This window comes from Lampetra planeri, chromosome 18, assembly GCF_965212315.1.
Source record: "Lampetra planeri chromosome 18, kcLamPlan1.2.h2, whole genome shotgun sequence".
Classification (NCBI taxonomy): Eukaryota; Metazoa; Chordata; class Hyperoartia; order Petromyzontiformes; family Petromyzontidae; genus Lampetra; species Lampetra planeri.
In genome coordinates this window covers 14,229,628-14,255,072 of record NC_136124.1, presented here as the reverse complement: position 1 = coordinate 14,255,072, position 25,445 = coordinate 14,229,628, and the positions used below count along the sequence as shown (strand labels likewise).

The 25,445-nt window shown below is 46.3% G+C and overlaps 1 protein-coding gene across 14 annotated transcripts in view; it reads right to left on the bottom strand.

The window, feature by feature from the left end:
* Positions 1-1,730: 1,730 nt before the first annotated feature.
* The window catches only part of PPP1R21 (protein phosphatase 1 regulatory subunit 21), a 118,665-nt gene continuing 94,950 nt past the window's right edge, over positions 1,731-25,445 (bottom strand). For 7 of the 14 annotated variants that reach the window (XM_078602630.1, XM_078602634.1, XM_078602631.1 and 4 more), the window contains 4 exons: positions 22,623-22,739; positions 17,299-17,397; positions 15,947-16,075; positions 1,731-8,406 (listed from right to left, as the gene is read on the bottom strand). In XM_078602630.1, coding sequence (XP_078458756.1) covers positions 8,380-8,406; positions 15,947-16,075; positions 17,299-17,397; positions 22,623-22,739 — 372 coding nt within the window. In that variant the 3' untranslated portion in view covers positions 1,731-8,379. Of the gene's footprint in view, positions 8,407-15,946; positions 16,076-17,298; positions 17,398-22,622; positions 22,740-25,017; positions 25,272-25,445 lie in introns of those variants that run through there. The other 7 variants (XM_078602635.1, XM_078602636.1, XM_078602641.1 and 4 more) reach the window with 2 other exon arrangements.

Below are 25,445 nucleotides of genomic sequence, written 5' to 3'. Positions count from 1 at the left end.
AACACAGCAGTCAACGCGCCCACTGACACGTAGGTTCTGCCTGGGTCAGGGAATGTCTGCCAAAGCGCCGCCTGCTTGCTCGTCAACTGCGAATGACATGTCACCTCCTTTAGGATCAGCAATGAGCCGGTCATGCACAACAATCTCTACATCGAGATCATTACAAGGGACCAAATGACTCGTGCTCGCCGAGGAAGAAAGTGTACACAAAGGGATTCATTCATTTGTTTCAATTGGTTATCTCCTGTCGTGTTGTGTTGGGCCATTCCATGGGCTAGGGTCGTGTTCGCTGGGGAAGAAGTTATCAGTGAAATGTCAGAATTGCATCAGTGTTGTATGCCGGGTTATAGGTTTTGTTGCTTGTTGTAACCTATCCTGTTAAAGTTTAGCCAAGGACGGCTCCATTATTTTTCTGTAAGGGGAGGGTGATGTAAGGATAAAAAATAAGAATAGGTTTTACCCTTTCTGGCAATAAAACAGGTGTTAAGATGTTCAAACACCAAATAGATACCTTTTGCAAGGCATAAGGTCTGCATTAGCCACACGTGGCAAAACATGCTAACAAACATGCTCTGATATTGTACCCATTGTCTTTGAAACTGGCCTATACGAGAGACAGCCTTTTTTATGGCCTTGTCTCACCACCAGTGTTAGAACTGAGAAACGCCAAAAAGCGACCAGTACAATGTGTTTGCTTGTGGTGGGCACTGGACGTTGAGGACAATAAAGGTGATCCAGGAAGTGCTGAATTTGCAGTCCTTCGTTACATTTGGATGTTGTACCTGGGCAAGATCTCTCGCAACCAAGGACAATACCAGAGCAGGCATACAAGAGAGAGGTCTCTTGTATGCCTGCTCTGGTATTGTCCAAAAGTGTTCACGACATTCAACGGGCCAACAGTGAGTGGTGTCACCGTCGTTGTTTTTTTCTTGAAGGGGGCAACCACATAAGTGGAATCCCAGCCACAGTTTTCTGGCCAAGGGTGGATGAAGCAGACAATGCGAGGGAAACTTTTCCAGCCCCTTCCTCGTGCTCGGGAGGTTGCGCAGCATGATCCTGAATAGGCTACTCAGTCCCTTGGGGGGGGGGGGGGGCTGCCGAGTCCCATCGCTACTTATGTCTGGCAAAAGACGACCCGATGGCCTGAGCAGTCTGTGTGCAGGGCTGCAGATCGCAGTTTATCCACATATCTGCTACTTTGTTGCTCGCCCGTCACCACAGGACGTCCCCCCCCCCCCACAGCTATTTCTCCATGGATTTCTGTTGGGTGATTCGCCACTAGCACGGCTCGGTAGGCCACCGCACCACTGTGGCCGTATGTATAAGATGGCAGTGCCCTTGGCAAAGCTAACGGACCTCTGCCCCTCAGATAAATAAACCGTACCTATTTGAGTCCACCCATCGCTATTATTTCTAAGTAACATTTAGCAGTTGTGGCGCAAGGCTTCGAGTATTTCCCTGTCATTCTGACGATGTGGTTGAGATGGTAGATGGCAGCAGCCACGGCTTTTTCACGTGGCTTGCAAACAAAATTCGTTCCCCCATCGACATGTGTAACACACATTCACTCCTACAATTACTCAGCACATACACACTCCCACCGTTGTTTTTCCACGGCACAGATCGGTGGAACTTAAGACTTCAGTTCTCTCCTAGATTGCATTAGCAACCCGCGACTGGAAGAACTGGTGCGTAACCTTTTCCAGCCAAATGGAAGCCACTCCTCCAAATACGTTTAGCGATTTTATTGACACAAAGCCACTTATTTTCAGGGCGTGCAAAAGTCACTGCCATTGAAAGATTCTCCACTTTCACCCTGCACTGAACTACTCTGGGGTGCTGCAAGAACTGTCTATCTAATGCACTCCAATCTCAACCAAGTCTCGCAGATATGACCCAAAAACGTTGATTATGAATGAGCGGACTGTTTGAAGTGAGAGCAGCTACAGGATCACCTGCACAGGCTGCCGTGGCAGGGAGAGGCAGTGTTTGTCCTGGACATCTGGTAATGGTCGTGTCCCCGACCCCACTATGGCGACCTAAGCAGTGTTTCATGGCAAATGGTATAACCTCATTGTGTCTTCATGTATTGTCATCATGCTCTCCTGAAGGTCTGATGTTGAGAGGCATTTATCAGGGCCAGACCCAGCTGTGTGTGGTGTGCATGGTGAAGCAGTTGAGGGAGTTTCCTCCGGGGAGCACCGCGGCCGTGGCGTTCCACTTCAATTGTAGCAGTGAATGAGTTCGCTGGCACAATTGCAAGGTAGACCAAGAAGACTGCGCTGTGTACAACATATAAAGCACTGTAATGACGGCGATTAGCCTCTGGTAATTATCAGAGTTGGTGTGCAATTGTGATGGGGATTAGAAATAGATTATACCAAAGAGCAATTGGGCACAAATGATTAATCAGTCCTTTCCCTTTTGAAGCTGAAATTGGTAAAGTTGAATCTCAATATGTGTGTCTAACTTAAGAGGAAGGTGCAAAACAAAGCGATGAAGACATTGAAGCAACTCGTGAGCTGCAGTTACATTGGGAAAACGAAACGACATGTGTCGGACCGCGTCCGTGAACACAAGGTAGATCTGAAACACGGTAAGACCAATACCTCTGCCGTTGCCGATAATTGCTTTAACGCTGTGGGCTCACACGAAATTGATTTTTCCAAGACGGAGATACTCTGCAAACCTACCGGCTACCTTCAGAGATTTGTTCATGAAGCCATCCAGATATATATATACACATACAACTTTAACCGAGAGGATGGGTACAAACTGAGCAATCATTGGAAGGACGTTATTAACCAGGTAAAGTCTTAACTGACTGTTATGTTTCCATCCAACCTGCATATTGTCAGCTGTTATTTAGACTCTCTGTCTCTCTCTCTATGCCTCTCTCTTAGATCTCTCATGCTCACATGTCCGTTGCATTGCACTCTGATACTCACAGGCCCTTCGGATTATACCCGTTGGGTTGCACTCCCTCGTCGAGGAGGCCGCTCTCCTATCTTACAGTAACATGCTAAATTCTCACATTAACATCACTAGCCCGGCCACTTCTTTCTAACCCTTGAGCTACGCCCATTTTCAAACCTTTTAAAACAGTCTGCCTCAGCAGCAGACCATGCTTTTTCACCTGATGATGGACGCTTGTGTTGCGCACGAAACGTCGTGTTTTATTTTATTTTATACCTACGTGACTTTACCCAAAAAAACAAAGAGTATGAATCACAGTGTTCATGAAAATTATCCATATTTTATAGGAAGCAGTGAAATTGATGTCAAACATGCCGTGCCCCTTTTCATTCCACAGAAAAACAATATCCAACTGGGAAGTAAAAGCAATAAATGAGCACACTCCGATCTTGCCTCTGCTTTATCCTCTACTTTACCTCGATCTTTGACAAAGCAGCTATTGGTTTCGGAATGGAAATAAGCAAAAAAAAGCTCAGAATTAGTGGTGGAGCCTGATCATTGAGTCTGGTTTATAGAGGAAAAACATCAAGCTCTGGGGCTCATGAAAGGTTGTGGGAAGTTAATAGTGGTCCGCGTCGTCGAGAGAAGCCGCCTCCTGGCGTGGCTGCCAAAGTGCACAACCACTCCTTTGAGCAGCAGGCACTGAGATCTTGGAATTGATCTTAACCACTGCGTGTCAAGATTCTCAGCCACCATTTTCAGTGTCGTTGTGAACACTGTCAAGAAATTCAGGGCAGAGCACTCACACTAAAGAAAAGGTGTTCACAATAAAGGGTTGTTTTGAGTTGTATCACGTAAACATAAATTTATCGCGAAACCCACCACCACCCGGCACAGCCAATAAGTAACGATTATTACGTGAACAAAACGTGCCAATTATTTACTAGTTCAGCACACCGGTTCTGTTGCATTGACATTTTTTTATACTCCTACTGATACTCCTGCTGTTATGGAGTGACTCATGCAGCCAGCTGTGGCTGCAGAGTTTGGTAGTACATGTTATGTATATCGTTTATTGTAAAATTTCAATAACAGTACCTATGATCAATCTTACATTGCTTTATTTTGATTTCGAAAAGTTTTGGTTTAGCCATATTTGTTTGTTGCGGTACAGAGTTAGACTGATAACTTTAATCTAAATTGTCTTATGGTTGTTATTGTTTGACTTGCATCCCACTGGGATTTTTGCACACAGCATTGATATACGGTGCTTTTTCCAGAAGTCTTTGCTGTTTTTTCCTGGATTTTTATGTTTGTCACTTTAAGATGTTTCTTATTCATGTTTTTGTTTGTTGCGGTTGCACTCGATTCAAGAGCCGAATGGCTCACAGGGCAATACCAAATAAATTAAACTGAAACACAACATTAACAATTTGAGTACTGTGACGTTTCTGGCAAATCGCTTGATGAGGCTGGTTGTAATTAACATTGAAACGTCGTACTCCAATTGTAAATGTTGTGGGTTTACTCTCCAATCCACCGGTGTGCTGAACTACTAACTGTTTGGCACATTTTGTTACCATCACAAACCTTACTAAATGGTTGTGTCGGGTGGTGGTGGGCTAACGACACATTTATATTTACGCTAACTGAAAACAAACTTTATAATGAATAATATTGGTCGCGAAAGCCTCGGAGTTAAATTTAAAAAGGTAAACACAGCTCTGAGGCCCTGGGGAAAATCATTTAAGATTAGTGGCTTCAGTGCAACATTCTGTAAACACAATAGTAATTTGAAGTCTCACAATGTCATCTGAAAATGTCTATTGCTTTGCCAATGACATTTAACTAGGGTTGAGCCTCAAGATTCGCAATTCGCTTTTCAAGGGAGGTGATGGCAGAGACCCTCAATACATTTTCTCTTTAAACCTCACTGTGTGACAAGAAGACCCTGCTTAGATGTTTGGTCAATTAATTGTAGACTAAAACGCTTCAAATAATATAATCACACACTGCTTGTGAATAATTGTGCAAAACTCAACATCTCAGACCAGGGGTCGGCAACCTAAAATAACAATGGCAATTTTTTTTTCAAATTAGGTAAAAAACCTCGATATTTCAAGAGCCGCAATGCGACGTGGTGAATACTAGAGGGTGGGATCTCTTAAAAAATAACCGTCACGAAATAGCAGCACCGTAAAGAGCTGCACACAGTGCCCGCAAAGTCGCCCCAATATAAAATATAACAAAAGGGAGTTCCTCCGTTATTCACACTTAACCAATTGAAAAGTCAGCCCTTCCACGTTAAGATATCTCAGTCGCAATTGTTGACAGTTTGAGGAGGGAGCATCAAAAAGTCCATAAAAATATAAACTTGAATGCCTTGGATGAAGTCGTGTTATTTTTTTTCAACATGGTCCCCTTGAAACACAATGCACTTGGTCCATCAACAATGAGATCAATGGCCTCCTGCAAATCACTCACACCTTGTGTTGCTTCTTCTTGAGCCGAGTGGTTTGGTCTCCTCGACTGGGGATGCCTGGCTATCTCCACACTGCTTCCGATTGCATTCCAAGTCCCTGTCGCCCACCCTTCCAAGTACTAAAACGATAAAAAAAACCCTGCATATCACAGATCGTGCTCAACAGCGTTCCAGAGCTGCTCAGCTGGAACTCACTCAGTTGGGAGCTTCTGCAACCTGCCGAGCAATTAACGTCTGCCCTTGCGAGCATGAAACACAAACTCTAAACCAACAAGTTAACTTGCGTTTGGAAAATAACTAATAACTAATGCCCGGCTGAGTGCCTCTAACACTTTCATGGCACTATATAAATGTGTATCATTATCACTAGGAAATCACTTTCCTCACTAATTATCTTTTCACTTTGAAGACAAGTAAAACACACTCGGAGCCAGGCATTTTCTCCAAATCCGTCAGTATGAAATCCGTTTTTTTTCAGGCTTCTCTGGATATTTAGGATTTTCCAATTTTTTTTAGTTCACAGCATATAACATAAAACATATAATACTAAATTACCGGAGTTGATCTCATGATGTGAAATGAGACATTGCTTTTTACAAACTCTAACCTGACAATTTGTATCCTAATATATATTGGACATAAACCGGAGCTTGCAAATAAAACAGCATGTGGGAGTAAACAAATGATAAACTCTGTAGATATCAGCGACCTACTTGCTGTACTGGCTTATGACAGGAATCACCTCGATGTAATCCAGCACACCGCTACCACACCGCTGGATATACGTGCATCTCGATAAGCCCATAATCACGCAGCCATGGCTCCCAGCATCCATCCACACTAAGTGTTCACTGTACGGTCCAGGCTATCAGCCATGGTCTATCTACTGTTGGATGAAAGTATCCCCAAAGCTGTCACCATCCCTCACGGTCCTGTCATGCAACAATCAATCTGGCTCCTGCACTAAAGCTGATTGTAACACTCCACGTCTGTGGTCGTAGACTGTAAATACGTTCAGGTATATAACAGGACTGTGCAGCTGAAATTAACCATTCACTTCCTGATGGGTTTCCTCCTACCAAGGATATGAGGTCAGCAGAAGACAGCACAGCAACTAGAATGCTCAACTATTTTACGTATTCTAGTGCCATCCCCCATCAGGTTGGGACAGCACTGCGACAGGGAGCTCAACTCATACTTGGAAGGTTGCCATCTCAAATCCTGGCTGGGGGCTAAAGTCAGCACGTAATAATCTTCCCAGGATATGTAAAAAGGAGTCCCACTGTGGGAATGTGACATCGGCTATCTTATTTCCCACAGCTGGGCCATGGCTACCAGATGAAAATAATAGCGGTTGCAATAGCCCAGGAGTCATAGTAGGAGCACATTCACCGCTTGTTGCAGGGGGTTCACGGTTCAAACTTAGTCGGCCGCCCTGGTTATTACTGCAGGTGTGTATTAACCGTAGATAATGCACCGTCTGCTTCGCAGTGGATGTCGAAGAACCGATAACGTAATTGGGAAAAGAGTTTGGGTACTGTGTCATCATCACGGTGCAACTTTTAATATGGCTGCAAAATTACTCAATTTGGTATTACACAAAGCAATGACCCCTCCTGTGAAGCTACTGCTGATCATGTCTGTGAAACACGGCACCTCCAGGATAGCAATTTGCAATAATAATGGCGGAAACATCAAATGTACTAATTGTTATTCATTAAAAAATTGGCTCAAAGTCCCAAGCAGTGCATCCTGATCATTAACACCTCAGTGATTCAGTGACACTTTCCTGGCTAAACATTATTTAGACAAATATGTACATTTCATGGTGACAGGCAATTAAACTGCATACTTGGGTATATTCGTGTTATTTAAAGTCAAACACATTTACTGAATCAATATTCATTAAAACAGAAATTGTCCAAACATCCATTTGCAAGATACTACTTAGAGTGTGAGGGTTCCTTGGATAAGAGATTATTAAAAGATCAGACTCCAGTGATCATTATGGCCAATTTCGTCAATGCCACCACACAGCCATCACTTCCACCAGATTCTGAAACTGCTGCACAGTGAACACACAATCTTCAATGTCTGTTCCACTGGTATTGGTATCCACCATCTGGCTTCAGAGCTTCTCATAAGCGTGCGGACTCTTAGTGCCATACTCAAGCCCATGTGCGTAACCTGCCCTCCCTAAACAACCCAGTCATCCCATCCTCCTTTGTCCGATTCTGTCTACAATGATTTCCAATGTCCAAATTGCTTGCACTATCATGCCCAAAGATTCATGACATCCTCTATGTGCTTATATATAAGGGCCAGAATATTTCTCAGTTATTCTTAAAGAAATTACTGCTGCCTCAAACATCGATACAAATTACATTTACAACTTAATTATTTGATACCCACAGTGACAAATCAAATATCTAACTTAATTCAAATGGCAAAATGTGCATTTGTAATTCAGCATCCTGGTCCCAGTAACATTCAGGATTTGTTAATCCCCCAAATAAAATTACATTGAGTCCATGGTGTTCACAGATTGCTCCTTGATATAACATCGGTTTACCCAGTGCCTTTGTATGTATGTTGAACTTCTTTTGCACGGGGGTAGGGCCTCTTTGGTTAAAGGGGACCTTACACTTCTGATGAGACAAAAATACTGTGAAGCCGGTGTGGCGTTAGCCTTTTTTAAACAAATCACAACCGGGAAACACCAATGGCGACAAGGGCTGCCCAACAATATGACAGATTAAACATTTCATTTTTAGTGCCCAAACAAAATCCCGACAATACGTCTATTCTTATTATTGCCATCAATCAGACGAGTCAGCACATTTATATCAAGCCTCTAAAATGCAGCAGACGGTGTTCACGTGGCTCCGAGTTTATCTCTTGGACCTCAGCGGCGGGGTGCTGCATTTGTGAGCACAGCGATGTAGACGGTGGAGGCCGTAGCAGACGATCACCGTCACTCTTCACCGGGACTTCTTCTTAGAGCTTGCCTTCAAAAAGGATACAGCATAGTCAGGATTGTTGATTAAGCAGTGTATAACTTTTGGGGAATTTTATCACCAATTATAACTATTTTGACAGCTATGGATATATAAAGCTTAGCTATAAAGACTGCGATTCATAAATTACTTTTTTGAGGGGTTTGCCCACGTAATGATGTGGCCAAACGAAACTCTCCTCCACCCTGCAGACAAACATATTAACTTGCCATGTGTACCCACATTTAATGCTCAAATTATCACTACACGTCGCCGATAAGCTGAAGAACAATTATTACAACCAAAATGTTGCGTTTTCGATACATTTTACTTGATGAAACACCAAGCATCTTCAGGCCAGATCGTTAAGTGGCCTAACCAAGAAAATCAAATATGAATCATAGTGGCTGAAAAAGACACGTGTGGTAAGTCGACTGTATCATCATAATCATAACCTGCCATAATAAATCCACTTCTGGATGAAGGCCTCCAAAAGCTGTCACCATCTTTTATGGTCTTGCGATGCAATAATCTACACAGCACCAATGCACAAACTAATTTCATTGCTGCACCTCCATGGTACAAACTGTATCATCATCATCACCACCCATGGATTACATAAACAGTGAAGTTCATACAATACACATGTCTCGAATATAGCAATGTAGCGCTACCATGTGGTGACAGGGTGAAAGAAAAAACAATGCATTGACGTTTGATAAAAAATCCATCAAATTCCACAATTAAGAACCAGTGGAGCAGACTGCCGCTGTTCTCTTATCCAGTAACTCTGTTCTGTTACCACCATTGTCATTCAAGCCATTGAACTCAATGTCACTGTTATCCATCACACGCAACACACCCATACACACCTTTGCAAACAATGGCACCTCCCATATACGTGTTCATTCCTTTCTGCTAGTCTACAATAATTTACATTTCCATGATATTATTTGTTTCTTAAGGTCTGTCCACCTGTTACCCGTAGTTTAAAGATTCCTCGTGGACATGCGTCTACGTGTATCAGAAAAAGCTGTTTAGCACAGCACCCTATTACAAAATACATAAAAAAGTAAGAATATGTATATTGTTGATTAGTTCTGTAGTTGAAACCAATCCTGGTCCCATTGGTGCCACATCTTCTCCAGCACTCACCTTTAAGTCAACAGATTTAAAAAAACAGACAGGGTCTTGACATTGTCCATGTTAATATTGGAGGCCTTATCGCTAAATTTTAAAAATTCAAAATTGAATTCAATAATATTTGCCCAGACATCTTCTGTATGTCTGAAACATAGCTTACCTAGTATTTAAATCCTAGCCTAATATAAATTGAAGGATATAATATATTACCTGCCTATGTTAGCTGTTATTTCCGACTCTCTCTCGATGCCTCTCTCTTAGATCTCTCACATGTCCTTTGGATTGCACTCTCATGCTCACATGTTCTTTGGATTGGACTCTCATGCTCACATGTCCTTTGGATTGCACTCTCATGCTCACATGTCCTTTGGATTGCACTCTCATGGTGCTAAGCTCTCATTAACACTGCTGTTGTGCGCATATGCCAGTATGATACTCGTATGCGGTGACGGAAGCTCATTCATGCTAATCTCCCTCCCTAATCCCTCTCTCCCTAATCTCCCCCATTAACACAACTGACGCGCTTACATCCGTGGATGGAATTCCTTTCCAGTTCAGACCCCGCTTGCTTGCCCATCGCCACACATATAACCTTGTTGTAGCTGCTCTCTCGCTGGTTCAGCAGTTCCACTGCTGGATTATATTTTTTCTGCCTGAGGACGACCGCTTGTGTTGCGATCGAAACGTCGTAATTTATTTTATTTTATACCTAAGTGACTTTACCGAAAGAACCAAAGAGTATAATACATATTAGACAATCAAGAGGAGGAGTGTGGCGACACGACACCGCTCCAACCTATCTCGGAGTGAAGCCCGACTGTACGCGAACCTTCCATAACCACCTGAAAAAGGTAGCCACCAAGAGCAAAACAAGGCTCAATCGTTTCCAGAAACTGGCATACACAGGCTGGGGAGCATTAGTAACCAGTGCTACGGACATCAACGATGGCCTTTGAGTACTCTGTAGCCGAGTACTGTGCACCAGTATGGACCAGAAGTAGTCACACATGACTTGTTAATGTCCAACTGAACACTGAAATGCAGTGTATCACTAGAACCCTCTGCTGCAACCCTCTGGGAAGTCTTGCGAATTGAGGAAAACAGTCGCCTTTCCATTAATCAGGAGTTTAATAACATCCCTTGTCCATCACTTGAAGTCACGCCGTAAGCCCTTTTTCACCCATGAGTTTAACCTTAAACATTGCAAATTCAAGCTTGGAGGGCTGAATGGAGTTAAAAAGAAGTCGCAAACAAACAACTCGTGAAAGACCCAACGCAGAAGATCCTAGATTTGACCTTCCACAAAGATCATCTTCGACCCTAAATCGCATCCGCACAAATCATGGCAGATGTGGCTACCTGATGCATAAATGAAATAATGAAAAACTCTCCAGTGTACAACTGTGGTCACCCAGAACAGATAGTACAATATATAACGACGCAATGCCCGATCTACAAATACGGAGACATCGTAGTGATAACACCCCACTGCTCTTGACGTGCGTATCTGGCTTGACCACCTGAATGTGAAATTGTAGTTGTTGCTCTGCGTCTCCATCAGCAGCCGTACGAAAAAAGACGTGTGGCTGCAGAGACCGAAATTCATTTGAGCAGATCTGGAGGCTGTCCGAGGTTCCTGGAGAAGCTGAAAGATAAGTTTCTTACCAGGTGATGATGATGAAATAAGTTTCCTTTGGCAAGCAGGGGCCTTGGTGTGGCACGCACACTTTACCCATCAAGTAAATATGTAGGCAAAAGTGTTAGCAAGCACCTACGAATGTTGACAGGGCACACTCGGAGATGATGTAATCAATACCATGCCCAGCAGCATGCATCTGACCGAGCGATGATGTTTCATGAATACATCACGAATCGATGAAAGGCTGAGTTGATCTTTGGGAATTTCAGGGCAAATTCACATACGACTTGCTATTGATATTGTGTATGGCTATAAATTTAATTCAGGTGGCCAAGATAGTAGTGTAGACGATGAACCAAGACACCACCATTCAGGTCAATGCACAAACAACAAATAAACAAATATCCATCATAGCCTTGCGGACTGTTGGGGCAAGTGCTGTCCGTGAGTTCCTATTAAGGTTGGCATGACACAAGAAGGCATAGTATGGCCAGCATGACACTCAGTTACCTTTATCTGCCGAGTGCCGATATTTACACCCCGCACCAGGTACTAATTTAAGGCCACGTTGACCTCCTGGAGGCCCAGCAACAGTTCAGATATTCGTCACTGATGTTGGCCATGACCTAGAATTAAAACTGGTTCGCCAGGTTTGTAGGGCAGAGCACTAACCACTCTATTACCGCTATGCTACTGCTACCAACGTGAACATTAAATGAAGGCCGGCACAGCACATGAGGGGGTGGGTTGCCAGCACCACGCCCGGCCACCTTTGTCTCCCAAGTGGTGATGTTTGCACACCTCACTAGGTACTCATTTGAGGCAGAGTTGACATAGGGGAGGCTGAGGATCGGTTCAGATAATCGTCACTAGTGTTGGCCGTGAGTGGGAATCAAACTCACGTGGTCAGGTTCGTAGCACACCGCGCAACATACACACAACAACTGCCATTTGCCACTAAGTGGTTGTGAAGTCACCATGGCGCTTGTGCCAGGCCAGGCTAGATATACAAACATAGACATAACTTCAACCGTGATGATGGGTACAAACTGAGTAATCATTGGAAAGATGTTATTAACCATGTAAAAAAGATTTAACTACACATATTTGTGCCATCTTATTTGACAGGCACTTTTCTACTTTACCAAGTGTTGACATCCCCAGCGTTAAACAGTACTGCTTTTTTGTATTTGGATTCTCAACCAACATCGGTTTAGGTCGAGGTACACCGATTGTTTTCTTGCCCATGACGACGTTGACCAATTTCTCTTGTAGCTCCGTTTTCTTGCACACGATGTTGACCAATTTCTCTTGTAGCCCCGTCCACCACCCCCACGTTTCATTCCCTGGTTACCACATTCAGATAAGCCCCTCCCCCCTTAACTTGTATTTAAGGGCTGGTCTTTTGGAATTTTTCTCACTTGATGCAGTAATTTTAGCTGTGATGGTCCCACCTGATGGAGACTTGTGTTGCCTCCGAAACGTCGTGATTTATTATTTTATTTTATTTCCATTATTACTTTTATTAACTTCTTCTTGGTTCTTTCGGTAAAGTCACGTAGAAGGGAAGTAATAAAATAATAAAAATAAAACATAATAAAATAAAATAATTCTCACGACGTTTCGGCTACAACGCAAGCAGCCGTCTTCAGGTGAAGAATGAGACACTACCAAGCTAGGAGCTTATATATAAGCTGGGTTGGAGGTGGAAGAGCGCCTTAACAAAACGAATGTGCATATGAAGAAGAATTTAGCATATTCATGGGAAATGCGTAGGAGGTGGGCGGGGGGGTTTCAAAGTCATATTATGCCCATGCATTATGCAGGATCAGCAGCACCAAGCGGGGTGCAGGGAGTAGCATTAACAAAGGAAAGGAATGTTAATAGTATGTAGCTGCAGTTACTAAACAACCACGTAGAAAACTAAAGTATAAACTACATAAAAAACTAAAGTATAAACTGCATAGCACCATCAGTATATTTACTATACTCTACAATAAGCTGAGTTACTAACAGAAAGTAATACATTACAATTCTACGTCGTAAAAATTATATAATATGCTTCCATCTAAACTTTATTCTCTTACATCACACGAGCATACACCGTACTATATACTGCCATAGATAAACCCAACATTAAATTACATACTGTATTGCTATAAACCACCCTATACCTTATACATTTTAATATAACACTATGTATTATTCTACCCACCCTAATGTGTATCACACTGCTATATGTTTACTATACAATTACGATACTATATATTACTTTGTACATTGTATTAAGCATATAAATGTTATACTATTTGTTATTATACACTGTACCATTGACCGTCGTGTCAATGGGTGAGTCGTGGGGGGGAAAACTTGCAGCGGAGCAAAGAATCCATTCCCTGCGGAGAATACAATGCCAGTGAGTGGAACGCGGTCTGAAAGTCACCGTAAACGTGAACACAATCAGTTAAGATCCGAAATGGTTTATTACGTCCTTCCAATGATTGCTAAGCCAGAATCCATCTTCTCGGTTAAAATTGTCTCTGTGTTTGTATATGTGGATCGCCTCATGAACTAATCTCTCATGATAGCCAGATGGCTTGCAGAGAACCTCTGTCTTGGAGAAGTCAATGTCATGTGAGCCCACTGAGTTGTAACAGTGATCTCTGCCACGGCTGAGGTGTTTGTCCTACCGTGTTTCAGGTCTGCTTTATGTTCACGGATGCGGTCCGAGACATGTCGTTTGGTTTCCCCAATGTAACTGCTACCACAGAGGCAACTTAGTTTGTAGACGCCAGGGTACTGTATGTCTGGAACCACATCTTTTACAGACGGTACCAGATCACGGATTTTATGTACTGTGTTGAATCGGACCTGGATCTTGTGTTTAATCAGGATTTTGGAGATCTTTTTTGTGACCCCAGCAATGTAGGGTAAGGTGATGGTCTTGAAAGGCTCCTCAACAGGATCCTTCTTGATGGTTGGAGTGATGGCTTTGCAGATTGTGTAGTCGGAGTAACCATTAGCCTTAAGAGCTTGGCGTACGTGTTTGAGTTCACTGGAAATGTGTTCCTGGTTGGAGATGCATTGGGCTCTATGATATAGACACTGCTTAACCAATACATACTTCACCTGGAATGGAACTTTCTACAAGCAAACTGAGGGCACCCCAATGGGCTCCCCCCTATCTCCGGTTGTAGCCAACATCTTCATGGATAAATTTGAGATGGACGCCATCCAGACTGCCACTCTACGCCCGACCTTATGGAAGAGGTACGTAGACGACAATTTTGTCATCTGGCCACATGGCCGGCCTGCTCTGACCAATTTCTCGACCACATCAATTCCATACACCCAGCCATCAGATTCACCATGGAAGTCGAAAAAGATGGCAAGCTACCCCTTTTGGATGTCCTAATCAAAAGGAGACCTGATGGTTCAATGAGCCACTCTGTCTACAGGAAAGCCACCCATACGGATGCTTACCTAAAACCGGATTCCCACCACCATCCATCCCAGAAGAATTCCCTCATCAAGACTCTATATGGTTTATAGCAATACAGTATATAATTTAATGTTGGGTTTATCTATAGAAGTATATAGTACGGTGTATGCTCGTGTGATGTAAGAGAATAAAGTTTAGATGGAAGCATATTATATAATTTTTACGACGTAGAATTGTAATGTATTACTTGCTGTTAGTAACTCAGCTTATTGTAGAGTATAGTAAGTATACTGATGGTGCTATGCAGTTTATACTTTAGTTTTTTATGTAGTTTATACTTTAGTTTTCTACGTGGTTGTTTAGTAACTGCAGCTACATACTATTAACATTCCTTTCCTTTGTTAATGCTACTCCCTGCACCCCCCCTTGGTGCTGCTGATCCTGCATAATGCATGGGCATAATATGACTTTGAAACCCCCCCGCCCACCTCCTACACATTTCCCATGAATATGCTAAATTCCTCTTCATATGCACATTATTTTTGTTAAGGCGCTCTTCCACCTCCAACCCAGCTTATATATAAGCTCCTAGCTTGGTAGTGTCTCATTCTTCACCTGAAGACGGCTGCTTGCGTTGTAGCCGAAACGTCGTGAGAATTATTTTATTTTATTATGTTTTATTTTTATTATTTTATTACTTCCCTTCTACGTGACTTTACCGAAAGAACCAAGAAGATGAATCCCTGCAGTCACGAAAGCTTTAAATCGAAATTTTATTAACTTTTAACTTTATTTTTTACCTACGTGACTTTACCGAAAGAACCTAAGAGTAGGCTTGGTGCACTTTAAGGCCACGTGAAGTGTGGAACGTTCGCTGGCATGAGGTAATGGAACAGACCCAGATGCCATGGGTTGACTGACTGAGATGAATGGCCGATGCACCAACTGTACCCCCTATTGTGCCAACTTGCTGTGTTTTAGCCGCCCGGCGCTCCCCTCGTTGTTGTGAGCGTCGTTCCTCTACCCTCCGCTGTTGCTGAAGGGCGACTGCTTCCAACTGCCCAGGAGCATGCTTCACGAGCCTCCTCCACAGAGGGCGATTTTGATACTGCTGGTACTCGTCATCCCCAAGTCCACTCAGTTCCACATCCTCTTGCATTACATCACTCCATCTCATCGCTAGCCTGTGCCGCCCCTGTCCAGCTAAACAAAATCTGTTTTGGCATGTGGTGGCTGGGCATTCAGGCTAAACACATACACATGCAGACACACACATGTAAAGGCAAACACACGAGTACACGTAGACGTGTGCAAATGAGCATGCACACCTTGCCGGCGAGCTTGAGGGCGTCGATCTGGTCCCTCTGTGTTGCGAGCGTCTCGTTGACGCTGCACAGGTGATCACTCATCATGCTCAGCTGGTCCTCATAGCTCCGCTTTGTGGTGGCGAGCTCATCCTGCACGACACCAAAGACAAAGATCCGCCATATAGCCTTAACGGACTGTTGGGGCAAGTGCTGTTAGCGAGCACCTATGAAGGCCAGCATGGCAAACGAGGGAGTGGGTGGCCAGCACCACGCCTGGCCGCCTTTTTTTCCCCAGTGGCAATGTTTATACATCGCACCAGGTACTCATTTGAGGCTGAATCGACCTATGGGAGGCCCAAGATGGGTTTAGATAATCGTCACTGGTGTTGGTTGTGAGCGGGAATCGAACTCGGGACGCCAGGTTCGTAGCGCAGTGCAGCGCTAACTGCTACACAACCGCTCATGACACCACCACCACCACCCAACACAGACCACTACACGGTGGAGGGCACTTGCCAGGTTGAGTGTACTTTGAGGTGATGGCACTCACCTGTAAGTGTCATTGGTTAACACACTAGAGCCATTAGGAATATGCAGGTCGTAATAATGAAACTTATAATAAGCTACTTATAATACAATGAATAACTGTGACTCTGAGGCGAGTATCTGCACCTACTTTTTGGTGTTTTAGCCACCCGGTGCTCTGCTTTATGCTGTGAGATTTGCTCCTCTTCCTCCAATTGTTGCTGGGAGGTAACCGTTGCCAACTGCCCAGAAGCATCATTCACACGCCTCATACGTAGAGAGCGACCGTGACACTGCAGGTACCCAGTAATTAAACACGTCCAGGTCCCCCCTTTGCAATCATGCCTCTGGCCTTCTCCGTCCCCGCGTAGCCCCCCCCGTGAGAGTTTCCCGGGCATGCAGTGACCGAGCGTGAACACTGACAACGCGTGAAGCGGCAGTGCTGAAACGAAGCACGATGGAACAATCGAGCCCTGTCTGTCAGGTGGGCGTCTCGGTGCTCTAGTGACACCGTGGGAAAGAGCGAGAGGAGCGACAGTGGAAACAGCAACATAAGTGCAGGCACCTCAATCCGTTGAAGGGATTTCGCTGGGATAGCCTGGAAGCCCACTCCACACGTGTAGAGATTTTACAGAGGAATGGAGTAATTAAGAATGCAAGTGTCACCTGTTTGAACCCGTTGATACACGATGAACGTGGTAGGGTATTTAGGGTGCGATTATTCAATACAGTGTTGAAACCTGTGCGTAATTTTGCAAGTGATAGGAATTTTTTAATTGGCAGGACGCTGATATTGACTCATAAGAATTATGGATTAATGAGTGTAGTGACTCCATGACTCGACTCACCTGCAGACTGCTGAGGTTCTGGTTTGCTGTGTGAAGTTCGCTCTGAATCTGCTGCCGTGCTTTTTCTGCCAAACGGAGCCTTTTGCTGAGAGCACGGCACTGCATACACACAAAGACAAAGATCCCCCATTTCGCCTTAACAGACTGCTGGGGCAAGCGCTGTTAGCGAGTACCAATGAAGAACAGCACAGTACACGAGGGAGTGGGTGGCCACCACGCCCTGCCGCGTTGCCTCCCCCCCCCTCCCAGTGGTGATGTTATACACCGCACCAGGTGCTTATTTGAGGCTGAGTCGACCTAGCAGAGGCCCAGGATCGGTTTAGATATAATTGTCGCTGGTGTTGGGGTGGCCGTAAGCAGAAATCGAACTCGGGTCGCTGGGTTCATAGCGCAGCGTAGCACTGACCGCTACATCACCGCTCTCCATTGGCATACACACGCACAAAAGGCATCCTTAACTTAGCTACACAGACTACAGGAGGGGCAGTAGCACTCATCATAATAGTGACGATCAATTGTGATTCTGATAGAGTGCCCTCCAATACACCAGGGGGCAGCTCTGAACACTTCCCATGGTTTAAGCGACTTGCATCACATCTAAATCTAAACATTCAAAAAGGCACCCCCCAGTGGCAGCTGTCCCTGTGCAGCACGAGGTGATTTCAGCACCTGGCCTGCAAGTGAGCATTATTCTTCCAGTAGGGGGGTTGATTGCTGCTGTATGTAATCCCAATTGAGTAATGTCTGTGAATGATTATCCATCCACCCCCTGCCCCCCATTGATAACCCAACCACACTATTGGCTTTGTCACATTAGATCCTCACAGTAACATCAAGTCATACTCAGGAGAGGCCCCCAGCTGATGATGATGTCACAGAACTATGTTCGAGGTACTTTCGAGAGATCTTTCTTACACAATGCCAGATCGTGCAAACTTACTATGGCAAAAAAACACGGTGATAAAACATCCAAATTACACAACATCCAGATGACACAACCGATATGCCATTTTATGAGTGTTTGTTGTGTGGCTATCTAACGGAATATTTATAACATGCTGAACTAAAGGAAAAAATACACACTTTCAATATTTCTGTGTATTAATTTGTGATTAAAATTGCAACTGAGTAAATGTGATAAGCTGGTGTGGCTTCCTGTATAACCCACGTATCACTCCCAATCCACTACATGAGTGGGAGATGGGTAGACTTTTTCGTAAACCCACCTGTTACGCATCATCATGTTACCATAAACACAATTCGTCCCATCACCTAGGCACAAATGGATGTTGTGGATTCAAAGCGAGATATGATCAGTAGAGCTTAAATACCTGAAAAAAGGCTCTTTAAATCAAAGACCAGAATCTGATGGGACAAGGTCTTTGAGTGGACCAAGCAAGCAAGCAAGCACTGAAGGACTCTCAAGACCTAACGTGACGTGCTGGTCAGGAACCCATGGGAAGACAACACGGACGTTGTCGCTTTACAGGAAAGGAGGACATCAAGCGGACGAGCGAGTTGCAAAATAAATGGTTGCACCCTGCCATCTACCACCCTAACCATGGCCTCTCAGCCACCTTCGTCATCCAAGGCCAAAAAGACTACGCTCTCAAGTCCACCGCAATAAGCGACAACACATCATCAATAACCCTTCAAAATCTTGATTTGAAGCTTTCGTGACTGCAGGAATCCATACTCTTTGGTTCTTTCGATAAAGTCAAGTAGGTAGAAAAATAATAGATCACGACGTTTCAATCGCAACACAAGCAATTCTCATCAGGTGGGACAACCACTGCAAGAAAAAACTGCTGAAGTAGGCGAGATCTGCCGTGGCACGAGGTTATATAGGACTTGGCAGTAGGGGGGGAGAGAGAAGGGGGGGGAAGGAGGTGGGACAGAAAGTGGACCCCGCGGCAGCACCCGGGTCATTGAAGTAGAGATCGGAGAGAGATGCAGAGAGAGAGAGAAAGACACACAGAGTCGGAAATAACAGCTGACATAGGCAGGTAGGATGGAAAAATCACAGTCAGTTCAGACTTTATCTGGTTAATAACGTCCTTCCAATGATTGCTCAGTTTGTACCCATCTTCTCGGTTGAAGTTGTGTCTGTGTTTTCTATCTGGATGACTCCATGAACAAATCTCTGATAATAGCCGGTGGGTTTGTAGAGTACCTTCGTCTTGGAAAAGTCAATTTCGTGTGAGCCCACTGCATATAAACAATGATCAGCAACGGCAGAGGTATTTGTCCTGCCGTGTTTCAGATCTGCCTTATGTTCGCAAACGCGGTCCGAGACATGTGGTTTCGTTTCCCCAATGTAACTGTTGCCGCAGCCACAACTCAGTTTGTAGACACCCGGGTATTGCATCACATCCTTTACAGATGGGTTCAAATCACGGATTTTGTGTACTGTGTTGAAACCAACCTGGATCTTGTGTTTGTTTAAGATTTTGGAAATATTTTTGGTAACCCCTGCTATGTATGGCAAAGTGATGGTATTGGTTTGATCCTCAGATGGTTGTCTCCCCATGGCTGGGAAGACAGCTTTGCGGATTGTATGGTCAAAATATCCCTTCATCCTGAGGGTTTGGTGTACGTTCTCCAGATTACTGGCTAGGTGATGCTGGTCGGATATGCAATGGGCCCTATGGTGTAGTGTTTGGATGAGGGAATTCTTCTGGGCTGGATGGTGGTGGGAGTCAGGCTTTAGATAGGCATCCATGTGGGTGGCTTTCCTGTAGACAGAGTGTCCCAACGAGCCATCAGGTCTCTTCTCGATCAAAACATCCAGGAATGGTAGCTTGCCATCCTTTTCCACTTCCATGGTGAATTTGATAGATGGGTGTATGGAATTGATGTGGTTGAGAAATTGGTTCAGTGCTGGCAGGCCATGTGGCCAGATGACGAACGTGTCATCTACGTGTAATAAAACGGGTCGACGACAAGCGACTGTGTCTCCGTCTCTTTATTTCTTCGTCATTGGACAGCTCGCGTTCCGCTCTCCCGGTCACTCCATGGCATGTCGCGGAACTAACGTCCCGCTCCCGCGCCGCTCTCTCGCTTCCCCGCTCCCGCGCACCGCTGGCAGACGGCGCGCTGGGAGCCGTCTCCGCGTCTCCACGTGGCCGATGGCTCGCGGAGACTCCCGACGTGTTGAAACCAACCTGGATCTTGTGTTTGTTTAAGATTTTGGAAATATTTTTGGTAACCCCTGCTATGTATGGCAAAGTGATGGTATTGGTTTGATCCTCAGATGGTTGTCTCCCCATGGCTGGGAAGACAGCTTTGCGGATTGTATGGTCAAAATATCCCTTCATCCTGAGGGTTTGGTGTACGTTCTCCAGATTACTGGCTAGGTGATGCTGGTCGGATATGCAATGGGCCCTATGGTGTAGTGTTTGGATGAGGGAATTCTTCTGGGCTGGATGGTGGTGGGAGTCAGGCTTTAGATAGGCATCCATGTGGGTGGCTTTCCTGTAGACAGAGTGTCCCAACGAGCCATCAGGTCTCTTCTCGATCAAAACATCCAGGAATGGTAGCTTGCCATCCTTTTCCACTTCCATGGTGAATTTGATAGATGGGTGTATGGAATTGATGTGGTTGAGAAATTGGTTCAGTGCTGGCAGGCCATGTGGCCAGATGACGAACGTGTCATCTACGTGTAATAAAACGGGTCGACGACAAGCGACTGTGTCTCCGTCTCTTTATTTCTTCGTCATTGGACAGCTCGCGTTCCGCTCTCCCGGTCACTCCATGGCATGTCGCGGAACTAACGTCCCGCTCCCGCGCCGCTCTCTCGCTTCCCCGCTCCCGCGCACCGCTGGCAGACGGCGCGCTGGGAGCCGTCTCCGCGTCTCCACGTGGCCGATGGCTCGCGGAGACTCCCGACGTGGCCCAGCTTCCAGCTCCCACCAACTGACCCCGAGCCCCTTCCGGCTCCCCCTTATATCCTCTTCCCACGTCACCCAGACTCTGCCCTTCACCACACCCCTTAAGAACTTTCCAGATAATACCCCCCCCCCCCTTAACGCCCGCGGGCTCCGCCCTTAGATCCTGCCCCCGATGGTTCGTGGTGCCTGGTTGGCTTAGGGGCTGGAGCGGCGAAACCCCACATACGCTCGCATTACATCCGTATCTCTTCCACAAGGAAGGATGTAGGGTGGATGTCTGTGACAGTCATCATTGTAGATAAGACCCCCAAATAAGGAATGGACATCACCACCTCTACCAGCAGCTGCTTACCCGGCTATAGACGTGGGGCGACTCCAACAGTCACCAAACAATGGGGTCACTCAGAAGATGATGAAGCCGAAGGTGAAACTCGAATAAAGCGGCTGTCGGGCAACAGCTTAAGGGATTATCGGAAAAACGTACATTTCAATTTGTCACTCAGAAACAGAACAACACTTGAAATAGTTCGTCAGAACTGGTGACCGAGATAAGGGCATCGCACTTCTGGAGTTGCTCAATTCTGCATGAAAAACACCAATGGGAAGACATCACCGCAGATTTGGACTTCACTCACTCTGGCCCTAAAGCCTTGCAGCTCCGCAGGAACCTAGGTGCCTCAAAACCAAGAGAACACAGACTACCAACAACTACAGCAACTGTCGTGGCTTCCTAAATGCTGCTGTCCTGCTCAAAGGAACGCATGGACAAGCTCACCAAACAAGCTGTCCGGAAACAACTCGCCATCGCCTTGAGCCAACTACCGCAAGCAACAGATCTGAGCAAACCGTGCACTGTCGCTGAAGTGGAAGAGGCCGCCAGAGCCACAAAGACCAACAAGGCACTAGGATATGATGGCATTTGTCCAGAGTTCTTCACGAGCGAGCATCCAGAATAAACACCTCTGTTGAGACCCAAACATCGGATTTCCTGGCTTTGACATTCCTCAAGGACACTGGTGTGACCATCGACCGCATCAGAACATAAACAGGCCAATGCCAAAATCTCTTCCACAAATGGAAAATGAAAGACACAGCCACAGTGCACTTGTGGCCCAACTATATACCATATTGTAAACCACTGTAGTCTGCGCGCGTTCCTTCAGCAGAAGAATAGCAAATCTCCACGAACTCTCTCCTGGAGTCCTCTCGTGGCTAGCAGAAGAAGAAAATGTAAAGAACCTGGTTTGATCACAAAATAACAAATGGGATCGATATCTTAAAGAAAAAATCCTTGCCTCTGGCAGTTCACCAGCAAGCCTGGCTTTGCTGATGAGACACTGTTCTGTCAAAACCGGTCAAGAGTTTGCTTGTGTTGAATCAACCATGCTGAAAATATGCACGACCAGAAGGCCACAGGACTCCCGTGAGTCTTACCTCTGCGTGGAAGTGGACAGCTCTGCTGTCCGCCTGCTGCAGCTGAGCGGCAAGCTGAGTCACGCGTGCTGTGTAGTGGCGCTTGATCAGCTGCTCGCGCCCATCCTCCAGCACAGACTTGGGGGACATGGAGAGCGGCCACATTATTATTATCATCATTGTCATCAATAATTATCGTTCGCGTAATGATCTGGCTAAATTTGTCTCAAAGTAGCCTCCTCCACTCGACAGTGTGAAAAAATTTAAACCGTCACGTGTACAAGTTCAACACGCATTTTTGTATCCAATTTATAACTTTGTGGTGAAAATTGTTCTGAAAGCTTAGCGACCGGTGAGCTAAAAAAAAATTTGCGCATTAAATTCCAGCGCACGTGTTGGGTGGTGGTTAGCACACTGCGCTAACCACGATACAACCGCTCCCCAAAACGCACAAACACAGGACAGTCATGATGGACAAATTAGAATAGGTTTTAGCCTTTGTGGCAATAAAACAGTAGTTGTGTTAAGATGTTCAAACACCAAAGAGATACCTTTTGCAAGGCATCAAGTCTGCATTAACCACATGTACTTGTGCCAAAACATACAAACAAACATTCTTTGATCATATATGCATTTTCCTTGAAACTGGCCCACACCAGAGACAGTCTTCTTCATGGCCTTGTCTCACCACCAGTGTTAGACCAGAGAACGCCAAAAGGCGAACAGTACCAAGGCAATGCAAGTATCAGACCACTTATAGCTCGGGTCAAACAGTTATATGTGTAATAAGAGCCTATGTCCGGCTCACGTGGTGATCGGCTCTGTCGGTCTTGCTTTACAGCCAATGGGGGGAGAGCCTGGGAGCATGGCCCTGGCGTGATCGAGGGGTGCCAGCTAGGGTGATTGGTTCTGCTAGTTTTGGCCTCAGCCAATGGGAAGACAAGTCAGGGGCGTGGTCCCGGGAGTTGATGGGGAATCTAGAAGATTCGGCGCAGGCTACCAAGGATTGGCTGGAGCGTACCACGTGACCCAGGCATTAAATAAGGGGAGAGATGAACAACACGTGGTCAGACGAAGAACGAAGGAAGAGAGGGGCCACGCGCGAGCGGGGCTCCGAGTGCCACGTGGCGGTGCGTCTCTTGTGGTCTGTCTGCCCACTTCCCGTTGCCTGCCAGCAGCGGGGAGTACTTGTGAACTGGAATAAATAAAAGGACCGATTCCACAAGTCGTCTCCAAGAGTATTATTACATTGGTGTCAGAAGTTCTTCTAGGACCATTTGGACGATTTTCAAGATGTCCAAGCACCTCAGAAAGAAGAACCCACCCGACCCTCCATCGGAGGAAGTTGTGGAGACGGACGAGGATGATCTGCTGGGAGCTACGGCTCCTCTGCCTCCGGCTGCTGCTCCCCTTGACGCCGCTCATCGCCGACGGGAGGAAGAAACGACCACCTCAAGGGCGGACGAAGGATGGCGGCTGATGGCGGAGCAGATCGAGTCGCTCCTCGCGATTTTGCTCAATCTGGTGACGGCGGTCGCGTCCTCAACGGCCCTGGGTCGGCCGCCAGCGGTTCAGCTTAATGCCGAGGACCAAGATCTTCGGCGGGAATCGACGTCCGCCATTGCTCCTGCCACGTGGGGGGAGGCCTCCATCTTGGCCGGGGCGGCTGCGACGGAGCCGTTGGACGCCATCTTGCACGAGGCTGCCACCACGCGGCCACCCGACGCCATTTTGACGGAGACGCGCAGAACGCGGGAAGCGCAATTGGAGACGCTCGAGGCGTCTGCCTGCCACCGCGGACATTGTCTTCCACAGATCAAATAATTTATCGCCGGGAGCGATTGGAGTGCTTTTACGTGGCGCTTCGAGTCGGCCTTTAGATCCGTGCGATGGACGGAGGCGGAGGCGCTGGAGGCGCTGCCCACGCTGTTGGATGATGTCTCCCTGGCGGTCTTCCGATCCATCCCGGCGACCAAGAAGAAGACGCTTCGTGATGCTTTCACAGAGATGGCGGAGTTTTACGACCCGCCAACGGCGGCCACGAGAAAATTTATGTCACGTCGTCGCGGATCAGAGGAATCACCGTTGGCTTACCGGGGGGCGCTGTTGGCGTTAGCCATGGCCGCCTACCCAGACTCGACGGCTGATCACCTCGATCCTCTCATTCTTTCCCGAATGCTAGAGCTGTCCCAGGAACTCAACATCTCGCTGCCGGTATGCGGCCACGAAACGCTTACATCGCGATGGGTGGCGCGCTGCTTGGACGCTAAATTCAACCTCAAGCGCTGGGATCAGATGGCGGCATGGACGGGAAAACCAGAAATAGACGGCCCACCTTTAGGGTGGTCTCCACGGCGGGTCGTCCACTGCTCCGATGACTCCGGCGACGACGAGGTGGTGGCTGCTGTTCCGCACTGGATCCCGAGACGACGACTGCGCGACCAGCGTGGTGAGTACGCAGGTCGACCACGCGCTGAGGACCGGGCCAACCGACCGCCGGCCGACGACGGCCACGTGTTTTAAGTGTGGCCGATGGGGCCATTTTGCCCGCGACTGCCGCTGCCGACCTCTGCCTTCGCCGCTTCCGCCGAGTGGACCTTCATCTCCTCCACCGGGCGCAGATCCACGACACCATCGGGCGAGTCGGCACAAATCGGACACCCGGCAGGTCTTGTCACATCATTCATCCACTCGCACACATAGTTGCACTTCAAATGATAAATGTGGTTCATCTGGGTCAATGCCACGCTCTACTACACAATGGAAAAAATTGGCTCGTAGGGTTGTGGCCGCTGCGTCGGGCTCATCGACGGTACGGGGTACCATCGATGGGATCGACGTTCG